Genomic DNA, 12,643 nt, shown 5'->3' with positions numbered 1-12,643 from the left:
CGTGGGGGCGTTATAATTTGACGGTCAATCCACTATTCGTTGGTAAAAGAGTAGCCCAAGAGTTGGCGGTGGGTGGTGATGACTAGCTGCCTTCCCTCTAGTCTTACACTGCAAAATTACGGACGGCTAGCGCAGACAGCCTTCGTGTTGCTTTGCGCGAAATTCAAAACAAACATCTGTAAAATTTCTAGATTTCTCCAATTTAATCAAAAATTTTCAAACTTTCCCATCTCATCAGAGCAGCCAAACAATTTTCTTGGGCCCATGTCCCACTGGGTTAAAGGGAGATAATATTTTTTACGAATATATCTGAGTAATTTTCTATAATGCCCTTGTAAGTTTTAAAATTAAAATATATTTATGTTTAACTGTGCCTTGTTCTACGACCCACAGTTCGGGAACCGCTGTTTTAAGCATTTAGGCCTATTTTAAGCAACATTTTAAAATTATTCTGACACACCTAGAACTTCACCTGGTTTTTCTAAGAGGTTTTCCTGCATTATAAAAACATATAAAAGAGTGTGTTTAACTATGTTTATTTGCAAAACTAATTTTCCATTTCTGGATTTATGAACTAATAATGGCAAATTACACGATACAAGAACACGTATAAATGGCAGGTTTGAAGAGAAAGTCGAACAAACCTAAATGTAAGAGATTTTCGGGCTTAGCGCTACTGGTGACAAGTGTGAACACCAGGATTTATGGTTCGCGGTCCTTTTCTGAAAAAAATGTGCTCTGTATCTTGGAGCCATAGTAACACTACGGTGGGTGCTGTTGACTAGCTACCGTATTTTTGATCAATCTCTTCAATATAACGGACTACCAATGTAGATAACCCTTGTGCAAATTTGTGTTAAAATTATAAAAATTAACATTTAGTGAGAATGTTTCTTTCATAAGTTTTTTTTCTGATAATTGTGTTTCTTTTTCCTATTTCAAATTTTACTGTACATAAAAAAAACTTTCATTAGAAGTGATAAATAATATTAATGTTATTTCAAAAGGTTACTTTTGGTAAAAAGAATACATTTTATCTGGTTGCGCCTTCCATATTTAGTATCCATCATCAAATACACCAGGGTGCAGTAGATAGGCTTCTGAAATTTAATATTGTAAGGTTTTTTCCGGTTTTCTACACATTGATATAATTTTATCTACTTGATAAAAGCAAAGTTTACAAAATCAAGAGGAAAAAAGTTACGTCTTATAGAAGTATCATAACCTTACTGATGAATTTCTTTCTTTTGTTGAAGTTCAAGCAAAGCTACTCAAGGGTTACCTGCGCTTTCGGTGAACGCAGCAGATAATCCGATGTGATTTTGCTATAAGAAAACACACATACATATATTATACGTTAAACTGAAATCAGTATTTTCAATCTCAACGAAACCTTGAGGCACGTGGGTTAAATCTCTAAAGCAGAAATCCCAAGATTCATGTATGGCCGTTCCTAACCTGGTATGCAACCAATAAAAAGTGGAGCAATCAGTTAGTAGCGCCCGTCATGTGCTTTTCATCGAAGAGAGGCACTGACAGCCATTCTTATAACGCGTCCTCAACAGTTTAGCTGTATTTTATGGGCTTGTATTTTCCATAGCCAATCGGGCTATTAAATAGGCCATACTTTGCTCAGTATTGTAAATTTATTGTGGACACGTCAGGTAACATCCTGATAGAAAGTAACAAAATCAAGGCTTAGCGAAGCGTGTCCTACACTTTTGTCTTCCACACCGCCTCTTTAACAAATATGGTTTCTTGTGCGCCCTCTTTTTTTTAACGTGTGAGTTAAGTGAAAAGATATTACATAAGCATACACATTAAAATGCTAAGTGTGTTGTACTAATTACTTACCATTTTCATTAATAGAAAATATACTCTTCAAAAAAAGAAACGCAAAAAGAGATATTTTTGTTATTTTGAAGAGAAATATATGTAATAACGTTACAAGCTCAGAGTATGTGATGTTACACGTGTTAAGGCACTGATTGTCAGACCAAAATGACAATAAAAGTTGTGCACTTTGAAAACGGAGGAAAACATCGGATTTTTCGCCAAAGCGCATTCGTGTCTAATAAATTTGTTTGAGAGATCTGCATGTTCTGCAAGTGCAAAATCCCTATAAAAGTGACGGGTTCTCGGTTTCCATAGCTCAGTGTTAAGCCACCGACACGCAATACAGTTACGCCAAGACTGACTGAAGCACAACGCAACAATGCCACTGGTCGCTGGAAGCAGGCGATTCTCGATCAGATGTTGCCAGAGCTGTGAATGTCCACCCAAGCACCATCACAAGGCTATGGAATCGTCACGAACAACATGGATCAACTTGTGTCCGTCCATGATCTGGCAGACCTCGTGTGACCACGCCCGCACAAGATCGCTACATCCGGTTATGTCACCTTCGGGATAGGACCACCACTGCGACGTCTATTGTCTTAACCATACCAGGGCTGCGTAGGATTTCCGATCAGACTGTACGCAACCATCGACGAGATTCCTAGGCCCCATGTGTAACCCATCATGGTTAACGTCAACGACGTTTTTTCAACATGACAACGCCCGTCCTCACACAGCCCGACTCACCACTGTCTTCTTGAGACACCACAACATCAACGTTCTTCCCTGGCCCTCCAGATCACCAGATTTAAACCTCATCGAACATCTTTGAAACGTGTTGGACCGACGTCTGTGACGGCGACAACCTCAACCGCAGACTCTACCTCAGCTTGCAGCAGCTTTGCAGGCTAAGTGGACAGCCATTCCACAGGATGTGATTCGTCATCTCATCGCTTCCATGGGCAGGAGATGTCAAGCAGTTATTGATGCTCACGGGGGGCATACTCGTTATTGACGTTAAACGTCAACTAGTGAGCGTGGACTTCGCCTTTGCAGACTTTGGATGTTCAGCAGTGAATGTGCAAAGTTTCACACGTCATACAGAACTACCCGGAATAAACTTGTTAACAATATGTCTCAAATTTTGCCTTTTGCGTTTCTTTTTTTGAAGAGTATATATCAAAACGCTTAGTTTTGCAGTAACGCACTATTGACTTTACCCTAATCGCACGCACCTCCTATTTTGAGAAATATTCCCTCAGCGCATTTGTAAACTTCAAGTAACAATCAAATTATGCTTGTACACAATACTTGATGAACCAACAGACGCAGATATCACACATTTAAAGAAGCTCCCCACCTAGTATCATCACGCTAAAAATCGGGTTTCAATATCCTTCGGCGGCTACAGCACAAATTGCTCATTGTGTAACCTTTGCTCTGAACTACAGACAATATTAAAAAAATCGATTCCATAAGATATAACCATCTTTCATCAGAGATGAAATTATAAGGATACGAAATAAATTTCTTGACGTCGATATCTGAAGTATCATGGAGTGTAAACCAATAAATAAAAATAACAATCCTTCACTATATAGTATACTTATCTTTAATTATCTCATGGCTCCCAAAAACATTAAGTACATCTGTATAATTAAAACAATAACATGTGCGTTCCTGGGAAACTTATTAAACTATGCAAGAGTGAAATTCGGAACACGAATTACGGATGACTTTACCATGTACTTAAGGGAAGGGTAAGTGTAGACATGTCTTCATGGAGGTTTACAGATGCCCTTGGCTATAACAAAAATAATAAATTATGCCATAGAAAAGTTGAACATAATTCAAATATTTAATTTATATTTGCATAATTTGCAGCTCTGAGTTGAGTTTGCTTTTTCACATTTTCGGAGGCACATAAAAACAAGTCCAAAACTTAATAAACGAAAAAAAAAAATCTAAATTAAAAATCTGAAGTCCAGGGTCAAATGGTCCTCCTGCTTCTTCCCTCTTAATTTGCCCTAGATATAGATAGCAATATGCATTGCAAAGGGAAAGAAGAAATCTACCCATCTCAAGGTTTTGTGCGAATTTGTTTATAGAGTACAGGTTCTGTTAGACTCTTGAATAGAAACCTGGTGTAATATGATGGAGTTTTTGTAATTGCCAAGATAACCAGATTTTAAAAACTTCACAAGATCTGGCGTTCCTCACTAGAAAACTCGATCAGTTGATCATTTTTGTTAGACCATTCGGGTCGAAATGTCGTTTGGACTACAAATGTTTGATGGGTATCTCGTGTTGAGGAACGGTTTTAATCTTACAATCATTGAGACGCCTCGCACGTCCACTACATTCTTTACAAAATGTAAGAAAACTAATCTTATAGGAAGGTCACTTAACTTTTGGGTAGCACGAGTGATCCTAATCATTATGTCTCATTCAGATACAGAATAACACAACCAAAAATTTTTAATAGGCGAAGCACGAATTTTCCTCTAGTGCATTATTTAAAAAAACACACAAAAAACACTTAATATTAAGCTTCCTATCCAGATAACTAAACGTATTCCAAATTATCATTACTAGCTGGTTGTGAAGTAACTATGTAACCATAGCAACCACACAACTACTGTGAAAAATGTATATTTTCATTACAAAGTAGTTCAAGTTTGTTACTGTAATACTTCCAAATCATTTGGTTTAGAGTTAGTTTATTTTAATCTTGATTTGACATAATGCTCAAACAGATCATACATTTTCTGTAGCTTTGTTTTTTATCTTAATTTAAAAATTTGGATAAATCTGGTTAACCTTGGAAATACTAGCTTGGCAACTATGAATGTATTTGTGGAGGTTCACGCATTGTTTGATATCACTAGACAAACTGAGCCCAAGTACTTTCTTTGAAGTCTAAACTTAATAAGTGAACATTGTACCTGCTTGATATTTGATTGCTGTTAGTCATAAAACTACACAGTGGGCTAACTATGCTCTGCCAACCATGGGTATCAAAAACTAATGTTTAGGATTACAGGTTCTCACTGTTACTGTTGAGATACCAAGATGTGGTTACTTCATTTATGTTTGTTGAAGCTTTTGTATACAAATATCATATTGTGGCAGATAAGAACTGTTTTATTAATTACTATTACAAATTACTCTTTTTGCTACTTGATGTTGTACTAAAATATTACCTGGAAAAAAATAATTCATTGGTGTACAACTGATTTTCTGAGAATAAATTAAATTTACTGTAAATTATACCATATTTAAGTTTTTAAGTTCTACTAAATCGAGAAACCAACAAAACCACTGAGAACATTTCCGTTTTATTGTAGCATAAGAAATGCGTCTCACCTTTCATCCAAAGCTCTATACACTGCCCATAATTGAATACTCTCAAATCTCAAAAGATAACATAAATAACAATTATTATGTCTAATTATTACAATACTTATTTTTTTACATTATGTATACAATCACAGTCAATTTTCATCAAACTTAATATCCTATATGTGAGTAAGAGATATCATACAGCCATTTCTTGCAACAAAATCCACCAAAAACTGGACTACTCTTATCAGAAGCATCAATTACACTTGTTTCAAAACTCTTTTTATTCTACATCAATGGAAGGTGTGGGTGTAAGGTAACCCTAAACAAATTAAATATACAATTGACATAATCTCAACTATGTGAAAGAGTTCTGTCCACATAAACTCCAATTTCCTTTTTTTTTTGGTCACATGGTGATAAGGAATCCTTTCAGGTATTCAGATGGAATGGTACGAAGATGAGGTTCTGGTAAGTAGAAGAACAACTACGAGTTCTTGGTACTAATCCCAAAAACTTAACAATTTACTGAAATCTCACTCAAGATGGATATGAGCCATATAAAACCTATATTTGCATCACTCAGTTCTCTAACATGTCTCAGCAAGACCACATAATCCAAAAGAAGACACACAACTCAAGCAAAGCCGGTTTCAGCAAACTGTTTCCTCAATTCAATAAGAATTTTCTGTGGCACCTAAGTTTGTTTGTTTTTTTTAATAGCAGAAACCACACACTTTTTCTCTCTATATATATTTCACTAATAGATATCTGCAAAGTTCTCATCAACTTCAATACAAAACTTACACTTTCATACTGGCACAGCCTTTAACATACTCAAATCTTTCAGAAATTCTCAATAGAAAAATTATGACCTCTCAACTTTCAGTGATAGTAATTTCAATTGAGGGTGTACATTTCCATATATGTCTGTTTTCTTCTGTATCATTAGAAAACATACTACTACATTTTCCATCCAGAAGCCGACCTCCTCGAGCAGATCTGTTCAAAAGACCTCTTGGTTGTTCTTCAACAACCGAACCTACCATCGCTCCCACACCATGATACTTGGTACTGGTACAATGAATGTCCAGTTTAAACACTCCAGTAAAGAAGAAAACAAATCCACACTGATGCTGGTATGTTTCTTGAGGCTCAATCTGAAACAATAAACGTAATTAATTTAATGAGGAAAAATTATCAGATGGCCATACACTAAACAAATAATGTCAATATATTCTTAACAACTTGTTAAATACCTAAGAAAATAACCACTTCAAGAAACATTACTTGTTGTTTTCATTGCTAGTATGATATTCCAGACTTCTTCATTTATCTGCTTTAATGTACACCATTTACTAACTCCATCAGTAAATAATTTAATTTTAAATAATTGTCATTGTTAAACATAGAATTGCTTGCATAAAAATAATTCTCCATGGATGCCTGTGTTCATAAACATCTTCCTTTATGTCACCCTAAAGAACTTTTATAAACATACAAAATAATTCCCATAAACATGTTTTCTCTGACAATTACAGACAAGTATCCTCCTTACTTGTGTGATCACTTTCAAATATCCATTATAAATATCCTCCATATAAATGTTTTATGAGTTACAAATATGTAACTATTTATAGTTGTGTCTATAAAACTTTATATATACTCAACATTAACGGACTGCTTTTTTTTCAGAGTATCTCAGTTAAGTAAGGAATTGTATTATGCTGATACAATAAGTTGAAAAACAGTGATTTATAAACACAATGAATTGATTTAAAAACCAAAGGAACCTACTACACAATTCAGCAAGCCAATGTTCTGTTTAAGCATAATATATTCCCAACATTCTGTTGAAACATATAATATATTCCAACGTTCTGATGAAACATAATATATTCCAATGTTCTGTTCAAACATAATATATTCCAATGTTCTGTTGAAACAATATATTCCAAATTCCTGTTTAAACATATAATATATACCAATGTTCTGTTGAAATATATTTACTCCAAAATAAACAACTCTATCATGCTCATAAATTGTTGTTTGTTAACTTATTTTAGTGTATCTTAGTGTCCTTAACCAAACAATCCATATCTATACAGAATACGAACTGATTGCCTGTTGGTTGGTTGGTTGATTTTGTGTTTTATGCCAAACGTCCAGTAAAAAGGTAAAAGTAAATGTAGTAAAATTCATAAAAGGAAATGAAGGTAAAACGAAACATCATTGAAAAACATAAATAACATAAAACCAATGCTGTCATCTAGTCTACAATGTTAAGAGAGAAACCAGAGTAAAAGAAGTTGTAAAAGACTTTCCGTAGCATAATGGTAATTATCATAACCCACCAGGAAGACTAACAGGTAAGTATAAGTACAGGAACCACTATCAGTCAGCTGAAGTTGGCCCTTCCAGTCCTGGTTCTGGGTTATGTGTCATTACAGCCATTATCAAAAGGTAAAGTAATAAAAGTTTTAACAGATGTAGCAAAATTGTAATAATAATTTGCCAAGCATTCAGTAAAAAGGTAAAAGTAAAGTAAATCCAGTAAAATTCATAAAAGGAAATGAAGGTAAAACAAAACAGCAATTAAATACATAAATGGTATAAAACCAATGTTGACATCCAGTCCATAATGTTAAGAGAGAAATTCAGGAAAAAAAGTTATAAAGGACTTACTGTAGCATAATGGTAATTATCACAACCAGCCAGGAAGACTAACAGGTAAGTATAAGAACCACCGTCAGTCACCTGAAGTTGGCCTTCTAGTCCTGCTTCCGGGTTGTGTCATTACAGCCATTATCAAAGGGTAAAGTAATAAAAGTGTTAAAAGACATGCAGTAAAACAGTAACAACAACTCACCACGACAACTAATGGGTAGTTCAAATAGCAGCATTAGTCACCTAAAGTTGGCCTTTCCAGTCCTGGTGTCAAGTTATTTAATGTTACAACCATTTTCTAATTTCAAATTGAACTAGAGAGATTGTGACTCTGAAAAGGGAGCCACAATAAAAAAAGGTTTTATGAAGAAATATAAAACACTTAAATGACATTAAAAAGATTAATGGCCTTTAAAAAACTAAAAACTTTATCACGGTGGACAGTGTCACCATCACCAATAACACCGTCTAATATTACGGACAAACCTTGGGACAGAACATGTTTAAAATAGTGCCCTCATTGAGAGTCGTAATGATGGCAAGGAAGTAAAATGTGGCTTATAGTGATCTGAGTGTTACACAAACTACACATTGGCACATCAGTTCCAGATAAAAGAAAACAATGAGTTAAAAAACTGTGACCAATGCGTAGTCTAGTCAAAAAAACTTCCTCCTTCTGATCCTTACGGAAGCCAGACGGCCATAGTCCAATATAAGGTTTTATTTGGAAAAGCTTGTTTTTGCATTGCTCACTCCAAGTTGACTGCCAGCTGGCACGGAGCCGAGCCTTGATTACAGGACCATAGTCCATGTATGGAATAGGCATAGTGATGATAATGCCAGAGCAGATAGATTTATCTGCCGTGTCCACAAGCTCGTTCCTGCAAATACCAACGTGGCCTGGTATTCAGAAAAACTGGATAGAAGTAGATGTTAATGAGAAATGGGCCAGTCGGTTTTGAATATCAGCGAGAACAGGGTGTTAACCAACATAAAGCGATTCCAGGGCCAGTAGAGAACGAAGCGAGTCAGTATAAATAGTGCAGTTGGAGTACTGCTTAGCTTCAACATGATCCAGGGCAAGAGAAATGGTGTATAGTTCAACAGTGAACACAGAAGCTGTAGAGGGGATTCTGCACGCAACCACCGAACCTCAACAAACCACAGCAGAGCCCACACAGTCACCTGATTTGGAACCATCCGTATAAATTGGAATGGAAGGGTGGTTCGAAAGATGTTCAGCAAATAGCAGACAGTATTTCCAATCAGGAGTGTCTACTCAGAAGACTTAAAGATAGGTCACAATTGGGGACTGTAAGAAGCAATAGTGGGATGGGCTGACCAGTAGAAACAGCAATACTAACCAAGGACAGACCCAATTCATCCAACTGTGCCTGAATACGAAGGCCAAAAGGAGCAATGGCAGATCATCTGTTCTGAAAAAGTACGGCCCATCGAGGAAGGAAAACAAAACCCCAGGTGGGATGCTTTGATAAGGAACGAAGTTTCGAAGAATATAGTAAAGACAGTTGCAAACGGCAGAGGTGCAAAGAAGGTTCACAAAATTCTATGTATAAGCTCTGAACTGAGTAGGTGAAGAAAGCCCCAATGCAGAGTCGAAGTCCTTGATGATGAATGGGGTCCAGCATCTTTAGTACTGAGGGTCTGGCAGAACCATGGACCACTGATTCACAGTCAAGTTTCGATCAAATAAGAGCACGATATATCTTTAACATAAGACATTGATTTGCTCCCCAACTGGTGGTAGAAAGGACACGGAGGATGTTCAATGCTCTTGTGCATTTGACCTGTAGCTGCTTTAAGTGTGGTATAAAGGTCAGCTTACAGTCAAAGATAAGCCCCAAGAACTTTGTCTCAGGGACCACAGGCAGCACAACTTCACCGATACAGAGTTCAGGATCAGGGTGGATACCCCGTTGGCAGCAAAAGTGCATGCAAACGGTTTTAGAGAGAGTGAAATTAAAACCGTTCGCTGTGGTCCACTTCAGTACATGATCGAGGGCAGTTTGTGGTTGCCACTCAATACATCTCATGTTCAACGACTGGCATGAGATGTGAAAGTCATCGACATAGAGCCCGTTTGCAACAGTGAGAAGGAGTTGTTCAGTGATGGCATTAATCTTTATACTGAAAAGAACGGGAAAGTGTCAAACTCACACAAACTTGGAATCTCCTGTCCATTAAAATGTTTTTTAATAAACATGGGTAAATGGCCACGTAACCCATATATATGGAGGTCTCGCAAAATGCCATATCTCCATGTTGTGTCACAAGCCTTCTCAATGTCAAAGAATATTGATATAAGATGTTGTCGTTTGAGAAAGGCTTCTCTGATTGACGTTTCAAGTCAAATTAGGTGGTCCATGGTGGAGTGCTGTCGTCGAAACCCACACTGAGTGGGCTTGATTTCCTGTCTACAGATAATTTGTTTGCATGTTTTATGATCTGCCTAGCTCATGATAAACATACATACTACCCTGTCCCTAACCTTTCACTCATGAATAGTACAACACACTTTTATCTTTTCTCTATACACAATCTTCTTACAAACATCTTGGTCTACTTTGTTTATAGAAAAATCAATTTATCAGTTCTACTTCATATCCAACCAGGTATATAAGAGCTATTTATTCTTCACTACACACAGTAAGTACTAATGTCCACCAAACACAATAAATATACGAACACAATAAGTGCCAGTGTCCACCACAAACAATAAACATACAAACATAATCAGTACTAGCATCCACCACACACAGTCAGTATATAAACATAATCAGTGCTAGTGTCCACCACAAACAATAAATATACAAACATAATCAGTGCAAGTGTCCACTACACACAATATGTGTATAAAAATAAATCAATGTTTATGTCTATCACACACAATCTGTACATTAATATATTTAATGGCAACAAATATCATATAACTTCTTAACATTCATCCTGTACGTATACATAACCACATGTAGGTGTACAAGTACGTGTGTGTACAATATTCACCATACAGTTTATACACAGATCATCCATTTGCTAGTTTTCATGATGCTCAGCCTTTTCTATAAACATTACTTTTTTGCTGATATATGGCTTACTTTATCTACAAGTATTTTGTCAGTCCCCACAACAGCTCGCAAGTTTTCCATCCTATAGCTACACTGTCCATTCTGGTGGTCTTGGTAACAGCATACTGAAAGGTAGAGAGCTTGCAAGCACACATCTGAAAGAGGCATAAATAAGTTATAAGCCTGCATCTAAACTTTGTGATGTGATATCACTTCTCAAGAACGATAAGAGGAAAGTAAAAAATCAACTTTATTGACAATGAAATTATGTCTCATAAAAAAACGGCCATTTAAAAATTTGGGTAATTGTGTTTACATCAAATTTGAAAATAGTTTGTGGGTACAAGAAGTCAAAATGGGAAAATATCAGGCTAATAAGTTAGAGTGAAATTATTTTTCTATAGTAAAAAAATAATTTGCGAGATGAAAGGAGACAAAAAAAACAGTTTATGAACTAAAGAATGTATATCTTGAATTATAAAACTGTTTTAACTAATGTAAAAAAAAATGTTTAAAAAATATTCATAAGTTCCTAAAAAGCAAATCAATAGATAAATGCATGTGGACACATTAAAAATGCTGGGCAATGTCTCTACCCTATAACATACAGAATTTACAAGTATGTAATTATGTATTGATGATTTGTGTACTTCAGACTGAGCTGAACTACAATGTGTTTTATTAACTTCACATTATATTTTTTCTTTACCTTTTTACAACTACTTACATAATTCAACTTTCAAGTTTCTTTCTTTGTTTCAGGCTAGCTAATTCATAAATCTAGTGAGCTACAAAGCTTGACTGACCACATTTTCGTCAGTACTAAACCAATTTTGTAAGTAATTACTGTTGTAGCATCCAGTAAAAATGGGCATTCACATTTGCTGCTATGGAATGGTTTGCTTGTTTGTTTGTTTTTGAATTTTGCTCAAAGCTACACGAGAGCTATTTGTACTAGCTATACTCAGTTTAGCAGTGTAAGACTAGAGGAAAGGCAGCTAATCACCACCAACCACCATAAATTCTTGAGCTACTTGTTTAGCAATAAATAGTGAGACTGACCATCACATTATAATGCCCCAATGGCTGAAAGGGGGAGCATTTTTCGTATGATGGGTATTCAAACCCGCGACCCTCAGATCATGAGTCAAGCGGCCCAACACCTTGCCATACCTGACCTCTATGGAATGGAAATGGAATCATGAATTAAGGTTAAACTAAATCAACTCTTGTATATATGTAACATTATTAAGTAATTTCAAAATTTGTCAGGAAAATTTTTTTTGACCAAGTAATTTGAATAATTATCAAAAATGATAGAGATAAAATATTTTATATAATACATCAATCCTTCCTAAATGGTTGTATTTTAACAAGTTAAAACTAATTGATGAAAAGTTTCTAAATTTTCTTTAAACACTGTCTTAGTGAATAAAACACAGAAAAACTAAATGACTCCAAAATAGTTTCTTTTAGGTTAATTATGAAAAACTAACCAAAGCACCTATGCTTCCAAACTATTCACTATTATGGCTAAAATGTTTTAATGTTTTATCTTCATTTTCTAAAGAAAAGTTCTGTGTTTATTTCAGGTCTAAAAGTTTAGAACATAGAAAAAGTATTTCATTCATAAAAGTCATTACAGCTAGTGTATATACTACAGAGCTCATACTAATGACTCAACACAAAAAAACCAAAAAAACTTGCAG

The 12,643-nt window shown here is 35.5% G+C and overlaps 1 protein-coding gene across 1 annotated transcript in view; it reads right to left on the bottom strand.

Annotated features, from left to right (window-relative positions):
* Positions 1-5,161: 5,161 nt before the first annotated feature.
* Positions 5,162-12,643, bottom strand: part of brun (trafficking protein particle complex subunit brun) — a 69,785-nt gene continuing 62,303 nt past the window's right edge. The window contains 2 exon segments of the mRNA XM_076504910.1: positions 5,162-6,341; positions 10,965-11,089. Of these exon segments, the coding sequence (XP_076361025.1) occupies positions 6,060-6,341; positions 10,965-11,089 (407 nt within the window). The 3' untranslated portion in view covers positions 5,162-6,059.

The sequence above is a fragment of the Tachypleus tridentatus genome, chromosome 6 (assembly GCF_004210375.1).
Source record: "Tachypleus tridentatus isolate NWPU-2018 chromosome 6, ASM421037v1, whole genome shotgun sequence".
NCBI classification, from domain to species: domain Eukaryota; kingdom Metazoa; phylum Arthropoda; class Merostomata; order Xiphosura; family Limulidae; genus Tachypleus; species Tachypleus tridentatus.
The sequence above is the reverse complement of the archived record's forward strand: the minus strand, read 5'-3'. Positions and strand labels throughout refer to the sequence as shown.